Source organism: Zonotrichia albicollis, chromosome 1 (genome assembly GCF_047830755.1).
Source record: "Zonotrichia albicollis isolate bZonAlb1 chromosome 1, bZonAlb1.hap1, whole genome shotgun sequence".
NCBI lineage: Eukaryota > Metazoa > Chordata > Aves > Passeriformes > Passerellidae > Zonotrichia > Zonotrichia albicollis.
The window spans coordinates 125,984,650-126,002,247 of record NC_133819.1 but is presented as its reverse complement, the minus strand read 5'-3'; the positions used below and the strand labels follow the sequence as shown (position 1 = coordinate 126,002,247).

Here is a 17,598-nt window from a genome sequence, read left to right as displayed (position 1 = left end):
TTCAGGATCTAGCAGAGGAAAAAAAAAACCCCTACTTTTATAATGTTTAAAGTATTAGATCCTTTCATTATAGATTTTTCTCCCTGAACTAGAACTGTAGCTGAATAGTAAAGGTCAGTCAGTTACAAAGTATTTTAATCACTTTTCCCTCCCTTATGGGATGAATATCTGTAAGATCAACAGACCCAAGTCTTTACTGCACACAGATGTACTGTTATGCTGTGTACAGGCACTATTGTATGGCTTCCTTCAGAATAAGCATACACCAAAGACTGACCATAGGTAAGATCTGGACCAAGCTGAGCACATTTTATATATAACACTGTCACTTTGACAATTCTTCTGTATTTATGAGAATACAAACTAAATGTCACTAGGAACATTTATGTACACAGCTGATATTTAAGTCTGAGGGAACTTAGGAGTTCAAACCCCTGCATAATTTGAGAACTTAGCACAAGACTCAGCATAGCCAAATAAATTTAAGAGCTGTCATCTAGTGTAGGTAGTAGCTACTAAATCCTTCAACCTCCAACTGGAAGAGAAGACCCACTATAACATGAAAGAACACCAGCACAGATACCACAAGCGATAAGAGGTTGCTACACATGCTTTGTGCTTCAGTATACATGACTAAGTAGATAATAATTAAACCTAATGCTTATTCTTAGAATGATTCGTTGACCTAGAAAACCTGCTTTCTAGATTAAGCACACATTTAATGTGTTCAAAACAAAACCATGCAAAAGGCATCTTCAGTGTTTAATCGCTCATCCAAACAAGACAGACTTGAATTACACACAGACTGCAAGCTGCAAGTGCAATACCCAGCCTCTTCCACCTTCCCCAGCTGGATATAGATCCTACAGTCCGGTAAGCTTCCAGAATGCAACACATTTACAGACCCCTGTGGCTCATAGTATCTTCTCCCATTTCTCCTCTCACCCAGGCTACAGCCCCCTGAAACCTGCTTGCAAAACTAGACATAATTACCATCTGACCTGTTCTGGTCACTTCAAAGCCACATGACAGCCTCTTGATAGGAGGCTGAAAGCAACTATGGATGCAGTCATACTGGTAGACTGGGGATAGGGTGCAAAGGGGGAAAGTATAGACAGGTAAGGCAGACCTTTGAGAAAAAAAAGAAAAAGCTAATTAGAAGCAATAATATTCTGTGTCTCCAGACTAAACCACCTGATCACAACTTTTCTCTGATCTAAGGTTACCTTCTTACACTTTAGTTGATTTCCAAGAGGTGTAAGTTAATAATCCAAATGTCAATTAACCTCAAATATTTACCCATTCTTCTAGTCTGCATGGATAAAAGGATATCAGTAATGGGATCTTTAATAAAAGTCAACCACAAGCAAAGCCAAACAACAAAAAATAAAAAATACAATAGAATACAAAGAAACTCATTAACAATCAGCACTAAAATTCACACTATGTTGATTTGACAAGAGATAGGACAGTGGGAAATAAAATAAAGTGGTTGTATAGCTTTTACACCACTAAAAAAAAGCTATCAAAAACACTGTGAAAGGATTTTATGTTCTACTGCATTTGTTCTCAGGAAGAAGGATAACCATAAGCCAGATACAATGATTTTCAGTTTTGAAGGCAAGAGGTAGGCACGCACCACCAGAAAGAGAGAACATGTCTAAGCCAGAAGTACCCTTAGTCTGACAAATTTCACTCTTTTTCTGATTCATATACGGAAATATACAGATTTGGGGCCAGAAAAGGATACATTACTGAGTAGGTGATGATATGGGAAATAATGAGAAGTTCAGTGACAGAAGCCATTGGACAGGGCATTAGAGAAAAGGACACACATATGGTGCACTGAGGGAAAAGATACAAAACTTTGCATTAGATACAACTGTTTGTAGTGAACTCAACTCCTGTTTTCTTTACATATATTAGCACTGGAAACAGTGCCAAAATAAGAGAAAAATAAATACTATTTTTCACTGTATTTTTTTTGACACAGACTGCTCATCTAATCAATTAAAAAAGACAGAAAGTAGACAGGATAAGTGATTAGGCCATAGCTTTCAAGGATTGCAAAGAAAGCAGTGGTAATCTACTGATACAATCTGGATTGCTGTTAGAGAGCTGGATTTGTTGCTTATGTTAGGTAACATGACAGAGGAAACAGCACTGCCAAGACTCACATACTAGGAAGGTGGGGAAAACAAAGTATCTTGAGCTCCCTTTGTTCCCAGAGTATCCTCACATCTTTAACCTTGCTTCTTCTGAAAAGGCTTCTGGAAGCACATTGCTGCTCAACTGCCCCTTGCAACAGAGGGCTCAGACATACTTAAGACATTTTGCCAATGCAATCTTACTCATACTCTATTGCTCCAAATTGCTCTCAATTTTTACTGGTTTTCATTCATGAAAATGTGGTATATTGCTGTAACTATGTAGTCAGATCTAGCATCAACTACCCCTGAGAGAAGACCACTAACTGATGCCAAATATATTATGCACTTGCTTTTCCACTTGATTATCATACCTTCCCTGAAAAATTCCTTCCCAAGAAACTGAAAGCTATTTTGCTGATCTCCTCCAACAACTACACCAATGAAACACAAGAAAGCCAAGAACTTTCCTCATGCAGACCATTTATTTGTGGGGGAGTTAAATGTTCTGATGGATCATTTTTAGTAAGTCAATGCATTACACTGGGACTCAATGGGACTTTCAGGCAGAGATGATCTGTAGACACCACAAAACCTTCTTCCCCAACCCATTCACAAAAAAAAAAAAACCAACCAACCAACCAAACAAAAAAAAAAAACACAAAAAACCCCCAAAAAACACCACAAAACACTGTCTGGAATTGTAGGCTCAGGGACAGACCATACTGTAAGAATGTGAGGAGGGAATCTGCTTGTCTTTGGGATGATCCCTGGGAGAGGTAAATTGAATGAATGAGGAAGAGGTTGACCCTCAGATATTGCAGTTTTTTCAGATGACTTCTAAAAACCTTTGACACCTTCAATACTGGATTACACAGGGAATGGGGCAAATAAAGTGATTAAAGGTCCATCAAGGAACTTAAATCTTTTAACCGAGGTATCAGCTTAAGGTTTAAAAAAAATATGACTGAGAGTTAGAGTACCATGGAAAAGTAGGAAAAATACACAATTCTTTTTTCTTTTGTAACACAGTCAGTCAAGTGGGGTTTATCCCTACAAGAAATATACACATCCTGATAAGTCCATCAATCTTGATTTCTTCAAATACAAAGATACCTGCTTTACTGTAAAGCCTAATCAAGTTGTGTTATGCTCCTCCCTTGCAACATGACAAATGCTGGGACCAACACTACATTTTTTGTAAGCAGGTTTAGCTTCTGTTTGTATCCTTCTGAAAAGTAGTTGTTTCTACAGCAAGCTGAATTAATTCCTTAAGAACCCCTACAATATCAGCAAGGAACCCTCTCGTTCCACTGTGGACTGTTTTAATCCTGCCCTTGCTATCCTTTCCCTCACCCCCATCAGAGTACAGCATAACCTAGCCTGAAAATCACAATAACAAATTACACACTTGTAGCTTCATAAAGCTACTAGGCTATTGCATGCAAGTATCCTAAAAATCAACACAGTCAGTTCCAGAAAGCATAAGCAACACTTCACAGCTGTGTTCTGAGGTCTGAGGATAGGACAGACTTTAAAAAAAAAAAAAAAACCAAAAACACCACGTCCAGATGAAAGGCATACCCAAGAAGTGATGAAAATAGACAAAATCACCCCATGAAGAGACACTAAGCATATGATGAATTATGTTCACTGAGCTTTTGTAACACACTAACACTGATTGTAATATGTTGTCTGCACAGTTATTTTCACTATGGTAAATGGTTAATTGTAGGATGAATGATGGCTGTAAACAGTAGAAGACCTTTTTAGCAGATTATCAACTAGGAGACAAAATACTGAGATAAGTGGTAACATTCCATGTTTAACTAAAACAGCTACTTTAATTAATATAGAGAAGTCTTGAAAACTTAAGTAAAATATAAGTAAATCTGAGACAGTACAAGGAATTTGAAATCTATCTTAAATTTTTAAAGCTTCTCTAAAGCTCACCAACATGATACTTGTACAGGGATGGTGTTAAACTCACTGGCAATGATGCCTCAGGTTTTAGCTTTTATGTTTTTCAGATTCTGCACTGCTTTAGTGTGTAGTTCTGAGCTTCATATTAGGGGATAGTAAGCTCTCTTCACAGAGTAGGTAGACAAATCAATTCTTTCTCTAGCTGGGGACCAAGGACAAATGATCTAAGTTTCAGGCCTAAAAGCATAAACAATGGTCTGCTGAAGGCAGAAAAACAAGAAGGATGGGACTTCATAACCTAAAGCTGTAACTGGACAATTAACTCCAATATGCAAATGGTCCTGAACTTATAAGAGTGTGAGACCACGTGGCCGGTTGTCCATTTTGTGGCCATTTTGGGTTCATCCTGGGTGTAGCCACAGCTGAGGTCTTGTGCTGCTCAAGGTGTGTCCATTGAGGCTTTTAAATAAATACCTACTTTATTCTTTAACTCCATCTAACCTCTATTCTACATCAGCCTTCACAAGGCATGAGCAACACAGGGTGAGAGGAAGAAGCAGCTGACATATCCTTATTGCATAGGAGCAGAAAAACTCATGTTCAGCAAGGAGCAGTTTAACATATTTGCTTTACTGGAACAAGAGGGGTAGCAGATGCTTCAGAAAGCTTTCACTCTTTACTATCTAATACTTACCAACTGTACCCAACTGGAAAATTCATTTACTATAGAATTCAAGGAAGTGGCTTCGAGGATAAATTTTTGTAGTGAGAGGAGTGATCTTAAGTAGGCTTCTCTTCCACCATATCTACAGTATCATCATAAAAGCACCAGACCAACCCAAACCTAAACCAAGGGCACAGAAACTCCCCCTGCATGTAACTGAGGGTTCATAACCACTGGTGTTACCCCCACCAGAACATGACAAAGCATAATAGTAGAAGCTCGTTGTTTCCGTCTCAGCAACCAACAGGAGAGCACGCTCCTTAGCTCTGAATATAAGAATTTATTATTCTTTATTTTTCTTCTTATACAATTGTCTTATATCTATTCCAGATTACATTTTCTTATGGATTTTTTACCTCTCAGTGCCTATTATTTTTGGTAGTTTTTCATCCCCACAGGAAATTTAATCCAAAACTAAAAAGTTATTGTGTAACCTGCAGGTTACTCTACAACTCATTCTTGACATTCTTCCAACTCTGCACTCCTCCCTCTTCCACCTTTTCTTTGGCATAGAGGGAGCAGTTAAAAGAAGAGTGTTTAAGAGTGGAATCGACCTGCAAAGCAAAGAAAAAGAGCCACAAGCAGAAGAGAAAGAGTACCAAAGGCTGAATAACAGTCTATGGGTGAAAAGTAAGTAATACCAAGCCCTGCTTCAGTTACTCTTCTTGTTTCAAACAATATGCATTCAAGAACTTACTAAAAGTGAAGATGTTTTACAAAAATATCAGATAAGGCTTCTAAAAGAATTCTGACCCTGACAGAAAATGTAATTATGTACTTAGGAACATATATGGTGTGCTCTGAAAATACCAAGGAGATCACTAGTTGACTAGTAATTTAGAATTCAGTAAAATAAACTTTCCCCCGTGGTCACAGAACTTTCAATGGTTTTGGACTGACACCACAACACATATTCAGTATGATCTGTCTCCAATACAGTTCTTTTCATCAAAATGCTACATGAATGTATTTTGTAATTTAATTCTTTAGCATAACAAGGTACTGGAAACATTGGTGCTTCTGTCAAAAAACCCCCACAAACAAACAAAAAAACCCAACAAAAAACAAGGACTAAACATACTGCACTGCCCATGCCCTCCATTATTTCTCCAAGAAATCTTCACAGCACACATACAAAATTTCACAGAATCCAAACAACTAATTATATTTGTTGCTGGTGCCATCAAAATGCATATTCTCTGCATTTCCATCGGTAAGACACTGAATACTACCCCCCTATAAATCATCAATAAAAATCACATGCTAATTTGTGTCAGAAATTTTGTATTTGTGCAGCTAATACACATACCCACAGCTCTTGCTTCAGACTTTGTTGTTCTTTTTTGTGGCACTGCAACTAGAGCAAGTGTAGCCCAGCAGAGGCAGAATTGTTGTGTGGGTGCTGAGGACTCAACATCCCCCACTCTCTGCAGCTAAAGGGCTTCACTTGGGCTAGATCTAACCTGGTGCTGTGGACCTGAGGCATATTAGCGACCGTCACATTCCTGAAACAGCTTCTATCCTCAGCTCAGCCAGAAGGAATTCTGTGCAGCCTACCAAAGCTTAGCCAGTAAGAGAAGTACAGGAAATTCACTTCACAAGCACAACTCTCAAGTAAAGCTAAAGCAGACCTACCCAGAGTTCAGAGATGAAGACCAGAGATAAGTGAGAGGCATTTGCAGAAGTGCTCCCCAGCACAGCTGCTTCTCCAGAGCTGCTCTGTTGTGTCACACTACTCACTAAGCACATGAAGGTCTCTTGTACTGGAGAAACACATCCCCAGCCCCACCCCACGCTACTCTGCACTGGCACGTGTCACCACAGTACGCAGGCAGCGCTGGCACCACACAGCACGGCCGTGGGTCCCCACGTGGCCCCTGTGGGACCACTGCTCGTCCGTGGGCAGGAGCAGAGCGGGGCCCCTGGAGGTGACATCCACAGTTCCTTGATGTTTGAAGCAGGCACACATTTTAAACTGCTTTAGAAACAACAGACATCTAAAGAACTTTGTTCCAGTTGTGTCTCAAATTCACCCCTAACTTGGCTTCTAAATTGCAGTAAGTTTTCAAAACTATTAATTCACCAAAAAGTGAGGCAGGCAAATGACAGTACTTCAAATACATACATTAACTATTCATACAGCATAATAATTTAAAAAATAAAAAACCAAAAGTTATGTAGTCAGGTACTGCAGTCAATACTTTAATTTTCAAATGACATAATTGACATTATGCAATATTTACCTGCTTCTTCTTTAATAAATGACAAATCTTCTTCTGGATATGGGACTGACGGTTGCAACACTGAGCAATCTTCAGAGTTCTCTTCAGTATTAGGTGGTACATTATAAATAAATCTCTTTGCAGTTTGGTTTTTCCTTCTTGCTTTTCCAGGTTCTTGAACTGATTGTCCCTGTGCACCCATGTCATTCCACACGAAAACTTTTCCCTCACCTTGAGATTCATTTTCAGCCATTTCAGGTGAGCTGTCCTGGACCCAACTGCAGTCATTCATTTGGTAGCTTTCCATTTGGCCCTCATCAATAGGGTAGGGATCGTTCTCAGTTTTTATGCTACTTGCCAAGTTGGTGAGGTTTCGTGTTGCCCAGAAGCTGGCAACTTTTTGATCCCTTGGAGATAAACCATCCCTACTAACAGATCTTCTGTTGTAATCCACTACAACAGTCTCTGGAGCTTCTGATTTTATACTTATGTTTAAGGCATCTTTAATGAAGTTGCGGCAGGACTGGACAACCTCCGTCATCTGAAGGTAGCTGGCCACCGACATCACTTCAATGGCGTTTTGGCTCGTAAGCACGAGGTTACCAGAATACAAGAAGTCCAAGATGACAGAAAAACCTTGAACAGCAACAACGTCTAAATAGGTAACAGTGGTTTGGTTACGGCTTTCTTTGTTTGTAAAGCAATACAGAGTCTTAAAGAAGCGGCTGCCTGCAACCAGGATGTTCTTGTGAGCTCTGAAGACCCTCCCACTCACCACAATATTAACATCACAAAGAATGCCTTTCTTCCTCTGCTCGTTGAGCTCTTGCAGGAGCTGATAGCAGTAAGAGTTCTCATTTGGCCTGCTGTTAAAATCACAGTATCCTTCATTATTCAGTTCCGATGGTAACTCTGCCTCCTGCAATTAAAAAAGCCACACAAACATAATTAGGTCTTACTAAACGCTCTCCTTAGTTAAACATGAAAATAAGGATATGAAAATAAAGAAGATTATTCTAATCAAACGAATTTTTTTGTTATTTATGTTCTTGGTCACAAAGGCAGACAGGAATATATAAATAACAAGATATTTCTGAAAACTAAAAATCATGCTCTCATTCTGCACCTTCCACCCCCAAGTTTAAAACAAACAGAGCTAGATTTGCCTTGAGGGCAAAGGAAGGGAAATTTCAGCCAAAAGTAAGGAAATATATAGTTGAGTGTGAAGTACTTGTTATTCCTAACCCACATATACTAAAGATTCAGGAGCTTCTGTTTCCGAAGATTTAACTACATGATTCTTACATATCCAATCCCTTGTTCTTCCCCAGAAATCTCCACTTAAAGAATTAAGCAGAATCTGGATAAGTGATTCAACATTTTCTTCATGCTGAGATATGAACAGACATAGATTAGGCCTGTATGTCCCAATCTGTCTTGAATGTTTTAAAGAAAACATATTGCTAAAGGAGATATAACAGCAAACGTATTTCTTATACAGTTTGACAAATTAAGTATTTATCCTTTGTTTTTTAACTGCAGCAGGATTAGGATTAAACAGTGTATCACATAACAAGCAGACAAAATACTGCAGAGGACAAAAAAACTCCAGACTTAAGCTTCCATTACTTGCCTCAGACTTTCTTGAAATTAGCCTCTCAAACTTTCCAGTGGCAACACTAGCACAGTACTTATTACACACACAGCCTTTTTAAGATCTGATCTCAAAAAAGGCTTCAAAATTTTGCTAAAACCTAATACTTTCACAAAATCCAACACCAAGACATAATTCATTATTAAAATGAGGACAGGGAGAGATCAAGAGATCTGAACTGGATTTTAGAGCACATAGAAGACTTCTAACTCATGTTAAAGATGATTCAGAGATGCTACAAAGCAGCAGCTAGGAGAAAGCAGAAAACACAGACTGGCATATTTGAGACCATACTTATATGGGTTGACATATGCTGCCATCAAGAGCAGCAACAATGACAGTCTGTTTCATGCTCTTATCCCCAAGATTCTCTCTTCTTCCCTAGCAAACAAGGAAAGCCCAAAACTGGATAGTTCCAAGCCAAATCATTATTTTCTTCTCTCAGCTCCTAAAACAGCTCACTGATTAGCCAACTAGAGGTGGTGTTAAAGCTCACCTGCCTCAACATTACAGGTCAAAATCAGTATTAAGAAGGAAATGTTAGCACTGTCATGAACCCATAAACTATGCTGGAGTTAAAATACACATTACAGGACAATTTGAGACTATAGCAGAAACCAGCTACATATATTTTAAAAGTCACTTTCCACCCCATAGACCTTAGTGGATTAAATCAGTACTCATGTCAATTTATAATCCCAGTGCGCATCACTGGAATGACACCTGAGGCTGTAACTACATCTAAAACGGTGTTTACATACATAAGCAGCAAAAAAGGCCTGGTATAACCAAAACAGAAACTGTGCCATTTCAGCACCTCCTGCAGAGAAATTTCAGTTTGCTGTCACAGTCAAGTTGCTTCTGAATCTCTACTCTTCTCAGAAAAACACTTCATGAAAGAAAAAGGAATAAAAGCAATTAGGCTTTTATGCGAAAACAAGCAGTAGATCTTTGCCCATCTCATCTTAATTTTTTTCTGTACTTTGTGACACACCCCAAGTACTACCTCGGATGAAGGCTGTGAAACAGTTTGCTCCAGGTGTGGGACAGCTAAGGCTGTCACTCCAAGCTCTCAGCAGATTTTGATTCTAGACCAGCTTCCTGTCACTTTAGCAATGGAGCACTGCACAGTTTCAAAACACCAATTACGCTGACACTGGATCAGATTAAGATGAAAATGACAGTACCCTAAAGTGTTGTCATGCTCGTCAATCACCAGTGACTTGCACCTCACACAGTAAATGTTAGGTAGATGCTATGATAGCTGACAATTTCATTCCCTGAGAACACATCAAACACCACAGAAAATTTACAAAACAACCTGTAGCAATTCTTTTCTTTTGACAAACGTCTGATTAAATAATGGAGAGAGAGTACATGTTAACTAAGCAAGTATAAGTACCCAATCAAGCTGGGACAAAAAAAAAAATTGATATTTACAATGTGAGGTTTTTGTTTCCTGAGAACAGGACAAGCCAGGATAGTGAAGAGCAGCTGGAGATCACAAATGTGCTACAGAAACACAAGACTGAAATCTTCATTGTGACAAGACCAGAAGGTTGAGTGGAAAAATGAGATATTATTCAACCTGTGTCCAAGCTATTAGGGATGCGTGTTGGAGAAAGAGATCAATCAGTATTACAGCTTTAATTAGTATTATAGCTTCACTATAATGTGGGTGCATAAACATTTTTAAAACTAACTGCAGTACTAAAACCAACTGTTTTACTGCTGGTATGGTACAACAGTTAACCCTAGTGCCACAACTCAAATGAAGTCCTGACATCTAAGCAGTTATCAAGTCTATGTACACCAAGTATGACAAGTAGAACTGATATTTACTATGAGAAAAATTGACAAAATAATATTACTATGAGAGACTTAGACATTGATACAGAAAAAATACAATACAGTTCAACAGGAGACAAGGTGCAGAAAATAATTGCAGGAAAAAGTGTATTTTCAAACGTCTGTAACTTACATGACACATCATCATATGGGTTCTTGATTTTTCTAATGAGAACAACAAACTAATGATATTTGCTTAGATATCAACTATATTTTCAGAATACAGACCCCATATTCTCATCAACTAAATTACCACAACACCAAACCACCTCATCCTTTAATAAACACTAGTAAGGAATAAAAGATAAAAATCAGCACAATTTTATTTCAATTTATGGACTCTTCAGTGCTCTAAGTCAAAAACATCTCTCTGTGGGTGAGATTAAGAAGTGCTGTAACAGAACAGAGACTGCTTAAGGAAACTGATATTGTGCTCAGTTTCAAAACAATACACACTAAAATAAATTACTATGTTATATGTATAATTCATTAATTAAACTTGCCCAAAAGCTAACAGGAGCAGAAACAGATGATCAAAAATTGCAACTAGAAGTTCAGTTTTCTTTTTCCTACTGTTACATCAGCATATTCTGTCCCTGGAAGGAAGGACAGTGAGGGCAGGAAGAATTAAGAAAAACCCAAACCAACCCAACCACAGATCACATCTCAGCTACTTTTTTTTGCATACAAAAAGTAATTAGGCCACATTTTTTAATCCCTTCCCCACTACCACATCTTGCTCTACAGCAGTTCCCTGTGCCCCCCAAATTAATTCTCACTCTGGTAAATGTATCTTCTAAGCTATCAGTAGCTTCTTAACCACATGCAGAGGAAAATTATCTCAAAACATGGTCCCATCAGTTGCACACGATGCTCCACTGCCATACAGCACCACTCACAGACAATTCAGGGATTTCAAATTATTTCATTAATTGCCTAATATCAAACTGAGTAGTTTGAGGTTTGATAAAAACATTAAATAAAAACACACTAAGTGATACTGTTTACTTTAAGTCCTGACTTCCTCCTCAACTTCTTCACTCTGCTAAGAGTAAGTCAAGAAGTGAACTTAGAACACTGTAATGTAACTCTAACATCTGAAGCATGACTTCCATTCATCACTGCTCACATAATGCAAACAATTCCAGTTCACATGGAAAAAATAACACATCAAAGGCCTTCCTCCTTTTGGAGAGCTTCTGCTTTAAACCAACATGCCCGTTAGACTGGAGAAAGCTTTTCTGGCAGTATTTCCAAGGCTTAGCTTTAAATTACGTCCAGAAAGAAAATGTTTTAAGAAGATGGTTTGAGGAGAGGAATCCCCAGCAGCCAATAAATCTGCATCTTATGGACCCGAATTCATCAAGAATTTAAATATTTTGCCATAATTTTCCACTAAGCATCCATTTCTTAAGATTCTTGCAACACAGTAGTCTGTTCACTACAAAAACAAAGGTAGTTTAAAGATGACAGATTTCCTTAAGCTTTAATGTGGACAAAAATTATTTTAAAAACTAGAATAGAAAAAGATTCAAGAATTTGGTCTTAGAAAGAAGCATTGGTTGACAGCTCAATACCCTTGAATTACAGCAGCTGCAACCACTTGTGATGTATTTTAGCATTCCAAATTAAATGTATCCCAAAAATAAACTGAAATCATCACTTGTTTCTTCACGAGTGTAATATCCAATAGACCTATAGAAATTTCCACTGCTTTACTGTCTTAACACCTACAATTTCCTTTCTGCTCTTGAGTGGTGGCACTATGCCATATGTTTATTAGCAGCTGCTGAACATGCCCTGCAGTTGTGGCTTGTCAAGTCCACAATACATGTGTGCTGTCTCTAACACAAAGGCTGAAAGTTCTCTCCCAAGTTTCATTAAATCTAAACGGCTTTGCTGCCTCATTATGTATGTTGGAAATACGGTCAGGGTACAAATTACCTACTTTTGTTCCAAGTATCTGGTATCATGGCATTTAGAAAAAAAATGGGGCTATTGTTTTGGTATTAATTTAAACATATGTATCAAAAGAAATTCAAGTGCCATTAAGCCTATGAAAGGATACGGAAATTAAACATAGAAGGGAAAGAAAACAGATTCTTAATCAGGTTTTTGATAAAGCAACTGTAATGTGAAAGTGCGCCACAAAGAAAACCACACTGACTCCTGGAAAACTGCAACTCCTTCCCTTGTGAGAAGTTTTTAACTGCAATGTAACTGCAGAAGGATGCACAAAGCACTGTTTTCCACTAAAAAAAAAATCTCTTTACAGCTACCTTTGTCCCAACCTTATCTTTTGTACAGTGAAGAACCACTGACTCATCTATCCTACTGTTTCATTTATTATCACAGTTAGTCCAAATATTTTTTTCTTAAACTATCAGTGGTATAAAAGCAGAGATTCATTTTTACAAATATTCCCATGGCAATGAAAGGTCTTCAAATAAACACTTACAATCATCAAATACAAACTTACATTAACTTGTAGGTTACTGTGATAACAAGCCAATATTCTGTCCTCCCTTCCACCCTCCCAGTATTTAACAGTTTTGCAACAGAGTCAGGGTAAGAGGACAGAAAGAAAAAAGTAGTTATTTGAGTAGAGAAAGAATGCTGGGCATAGCTTTTATTTAAACACAGCTAAAACAGACAGAGAAGCTTCCAAGTGTAGCAGGGATTAACAGCATCCACTAACACAGGAGGCTACACAGTGACAGAACATACTTCTACAAAGTAATCACTCACAACTCAAAGTCAGAAACTAGGCAACAAGACGGTAAGGAACACACTGCAATAGCATTATGAAAAACTGGAACACTTTCAAAGATATGAAGAAGTAAAAGAAACTAAGAATATAAGTCTCTTAATTAGAAGCAACTAATTGAAAGCAAGTTTGGCTAAAACACTGCAGAGTGAGTAGCAAACCCCAGAAGACTGAAGAAAACTGATAAGATGACCTACTATCACATAATATCTGTAAGAGTAGCTGCTATAAAACTGCACTCGCTGAAAAGGTAGTATTAACCATCTTGAAGGTGAACGTTGCATTTGTAAATCCAAAAAATATTTTGTATAACTGGTATTTGCGCACCATAAGGTTTCTCTTAACGTTCACCTAATGTTTTATCAGTCATCCTGTAATCCTGATATCCTGCCCCAACATTTGACTAGCAGCTCTTGTCCAAGGTACCCTGAGCTCCTTAAGAGTGCTCAAGCAATAACCTCAATCTAACCACCGCATTACATTTCAGACTCCAAATAAAGCTACCCAGCCAAGGTGGGTGTTTCAATTAAAACGGAATTCTAGATGCAGAAAAACGGAGTGACGAATCAATTAATTCCGGCTAACAGCCTAACAATTCAGGGACTAGTCTAACCTGAAGCAACACTTAGTTAATGCCCGCAGGCAAGTTTAACGCCAGCGAAGCGATCGAGCAAACTTTAGCAGCGCAGGCATCCCTAGGAGAAAAGGCTGCAGAAGGCTGCGGATCCAACACAAGTATTTTTAGGGGCTTTTTATCCACATATATTCTAGGGCAAGCCCTGCCTCATTCGTGAAAGCAGCCAAGAAACACAGCGATTTGAAGTTCAGCGGGGAACGTGAAGAGTTTCACTACTCCTACAGCGTTAGAGGAGCGCTGGCATAGTAACACGGCTTTCAGGAAACCACATGTTTATCTCAAACACACACCAAGCGATTGCAGACTTCTTGCTCAGCAACGCAATCTAAGGCAACGCAATCGGGAAAAAAAAAAAAAAAAAAGATTTCAGCGCGAAGAACTTAAATACACGGAGTTATCCGATTAGTGCACCGGGGCCACACCGCTAAGCAGGCAGAGCGATTCCAATTCCACGCCGCCGAGTCCCCATTTCACAAGCGGTCGCTGGCCGGACACTGCCCGCCCTCCGCCCGTACCGCAGGAGGAAGTTGTAACGAGCGTATTTAAATCAGTGCTGTGACACTGGGATTCGTACGCAACTTTTTTTCCCACATCGCCGGTTTATCTTCAAGAGATAAACAGACGAACTAATGAAAGCGGCACTCGCCAGGGCCGGACGGATAACGGGAACGGAATACAGCCACAAACAACAGCTCGTGCTGCGTTTGTGTGCCTGCCCACATCCAGCGGGAGAGTCACCCCAAATCCCAGAAGGGGCCCGTCCCCCGCTCCGGACGCGGCGAGCGAGAGCAACGCGGCGTGGCCAGCCCGCGGGGCAGCAACCACCACGAGCAGCCATTAGAGAAGTTCACACACGTGAGCACAGGAAAACCTCACCTATGCAAAGGGGAGGCCGGGATTGCCCCTCCCTCTCTCCCTCCCTCCGTCCCTGCCGCCCCCTGCCCGTCCCGTGCCGTACCTGCTCGGCGCTGCCGGGCTCGTTGAGGCGATGCTCGGCGGAGAGGTGGTGCCGCAGGAGCAGGGTGCGCTTGTAGTTGCGGGTGCCCTTGCAGAGCTCGTCGTGCCCCCCGGGCAGGGGCGCGCCGGACATGATCACCTCGGGGGGCGCAGCAGCGGCCACGGCCGCGGTGCACCAGGCGCACGACATGAGGCCGGTCTCCTGGCAGTAGTAGAGCCACGGGAACTCCTTGAGCCAGGAGCCCTGGAAGGAGATGTGCAGCTTCTGCAGCAGGGACTTGGGCCTGGCCAGCGGGAAGTGCCGGATGCTCTCCCCCTCGCCGCTGCCCTCCGCCTCGTCCCCGCCGTCGCCCCCCGACCGCCGGCTGCTGCTGCAGCTGCCGCCCTCGGCGCCGCTGCCGTCGCCCAAGCTGCCCCCTTCGCCGTCCTCCTCGTCGTCGCTGCTGTCACTCAGCGAACCCCCGTCCTGGACCAGCTCCTTGCCCTCCAGCAGCCCCTCGGTCTCCAGTCCCTCCGCGCCCTCCAGCTCCATCTCCTCGTCCGCCCCCCGCCCATTGAAGTGCTTCCGCGGCCAGGCCGCGGCCTCGCAGCCATTGTTGGCGGCGGGGTGGGCGGCCAGAAGCCCCCCGCCGCCGCGGAAGGCCAGAGTCCGGCGATTCCTCTCGGCGAACATGGGGCCGGCGGCGGCGGGGGGCGACGCCGCGTCCTGGGGCAGCAGCAGCTCCTTCTCCTCGGCGGCGGTGGCCTCCAGCTCCTCGGCCTCCAGCCCCTCCAGCTCCGCCTCCTCGTCCGCCCCGCGCCCGTTCAGCGCCTCGGGGTCCTGCCGCTCCCAGGCCTCGGCCCCCGCCGCCGAGGCGGCCGCCGCGGAGGTGACGAGGCCGCCGCCGCGGAACGCGAGCGTCCGCCGGTTTATCTCCGCGAACATGGCGGGCGCGCCCCGCGCCCCCCGCCCGGCCGAGCGCTCCGTCCGCCGCGGGAACGGGGCGGGGGAAGGAGGCGCCCGGCTGCCGTGCGGGGGCGGCGGCCGAGAGAAGCGAAGTCCGGCCGCTCGCTCCCCGCTGCCCCGGGTCCGGCCTGGATCGCGGCGGGCGCGGGGCTGCCCACAATGGATCCCGCTCGATCGCTCGGCGGCGGCAGCGCTTCCGTCCCGACAGGCCCCGGATCGGGTCGGGTGGCAAATGAACAACGGGCTGCCCACAATGCACCGCGGCCGCCGCCCGCCGCCGCCGCAGGGGAGGGGAGGGGAGGGGAGGGGAGGGGAGGGGGGGCGCGAGCGGGGGGCGGGCAGGAGGGAGGGGGGGCCGGCGGGGGGCGGGCGCGCGCTGCGGCCGCGCCGCGTCACGCGCCGCCCGCCCCGCCCCTCTCCGCCCCGCCCAGTGTGGGGGGGGGGTGGGGGGGGTACGGGCTCGACCCCCTCCGTCCCTCCTTTCCTTCCCCCCCCACATCTGCCCGCGACGGGGGCCGCTGCCCGCCCCCTCGGCTGCCGGAAACAGGGAGGGAAGGGGGACATCGCGGGTCCCGAGGGGCGAGCGGCGGCGGCCGCGGAGCAGCGACCGAGCCTCCGCGGGGCCCCGGAGCGGCGGGACCGTTATAGGCGCGCGGGGCGGCGCGGCGCCTCCCGCACGTGCCGGCGGGGCGGGTCCCTAATTCGCTCGTGAGGCGCGAGGCACGGCGCGCGCGGTGCCGGCGCGGGGCGGGAGCGGCCGGGACACCATTGGGCATCACGGACACCATGGACACCATGGGCACCTGACCCCGGCGGGCTGCGCGGATCGTGGGACGGCAAAGGCTGGGAGGTGTCGCTGTGGATCATCGGGGCCAAAATCCCTGCTCAGGCAGGGTCAGCCTGCAGCACATGGCTCGGGATTGCTTCCAGGCGACTCCTGAATAACAGGGAGACTCCACCATCTCTGTGGGCAACCTGCTCACTTCTGCCCCACGGCCGGTGTGGGGGAAACAGAAAAGGAAAAGTGAGGAAACTCATAGGTCAAGGTGAAGAATAGCTCAGTATGTGCAGAAATGAGAGAAGGAAACCAGAACAAGTGCTCAGACAGTCACTGTCCACACCCCAGGGGTATGGCAGTTCCCAAGAAAAAGGTGGCTAATTTCCTTCTCTGCCCAGAAACAGGATGTTACCCAGCACGGAGCACTGCTCTCCTTGCTTTATGGTGTCACCTGCTCCCCCGTTTGGCACCCCCAGTCTGTTCACTGTGCCAACAGAGTAAGAAACAGAAGAGGCCTCGGTGCCGATGCAGTTCAGCAATGACAGCCCATCCAGCCACTATGAAGAACATTTAGTCAGGTCCAGTACTACAGATAATAAAATATCTAGTCAGGTCCAGTAGTACAGATAGAAAAATATCTTACAGGAGGAGGATGGGCTCTTCCAGCTGAAGAAGTGTGGTGTTGATGGTGTCATGTAATGCTCACACATATATTCAGTAGTAAAAAACCACAACCCCCTCTGTGCTCGCCTGGAAATAGGCAGGGGTCCGGAACAGCTGGCCTTAAGCTTCTGAGAAGAATTTGCAGGAATACTATAAAAAAATCTATAAACTAGAATGATTTCCTCCTTCCAAATAATTGCTTGTGAAAAGGAGATATTTGGTAGAAAATTAATTTATATTCTGGGAAAATATTTCTAAAATTCTCAGGGGAGAGGAGAGGAGGGTCAGTCGTGGAGAAACAGAGTAACTATAAAAGGCAGTATCAGATTGCT

The 17,598-nt window shown here is 43.5% G+C and overlaps 1 protein-coding gene across 1 annotated transcript in view; it reads right to left on the bottom strand.

The window, feature by feature from the left end:
- The window catches only part of ZBTB10 (zinc finger and BTB domain containing 10), a 33,988-nt gene extending 17,584 nt beyond the window's left edge, over window positions 1–16,404 (bottom strand). The window contains exons 1-2 of the mRNA XM_005479691.4: window positions 14,881–16,404; window positions 7,038–7,935 (exon numbers count right to left, since the gene is read on the bottom strand). Coding sequence (XP_005479748.2) covers window positions 7,038–7,935; window positions 14,881–16,389 — 2,407 coding nt within the window. The 5' untranslated portion in view covers window positions 16,390–16,404. The remainder of the gene's footprint in view (window positions 1–7,037; window positions 7,936–14,880) is intronic.
- Between the last annotated feature and the right edge of the window lie 1,194 nt (window positions 16,405–17,598).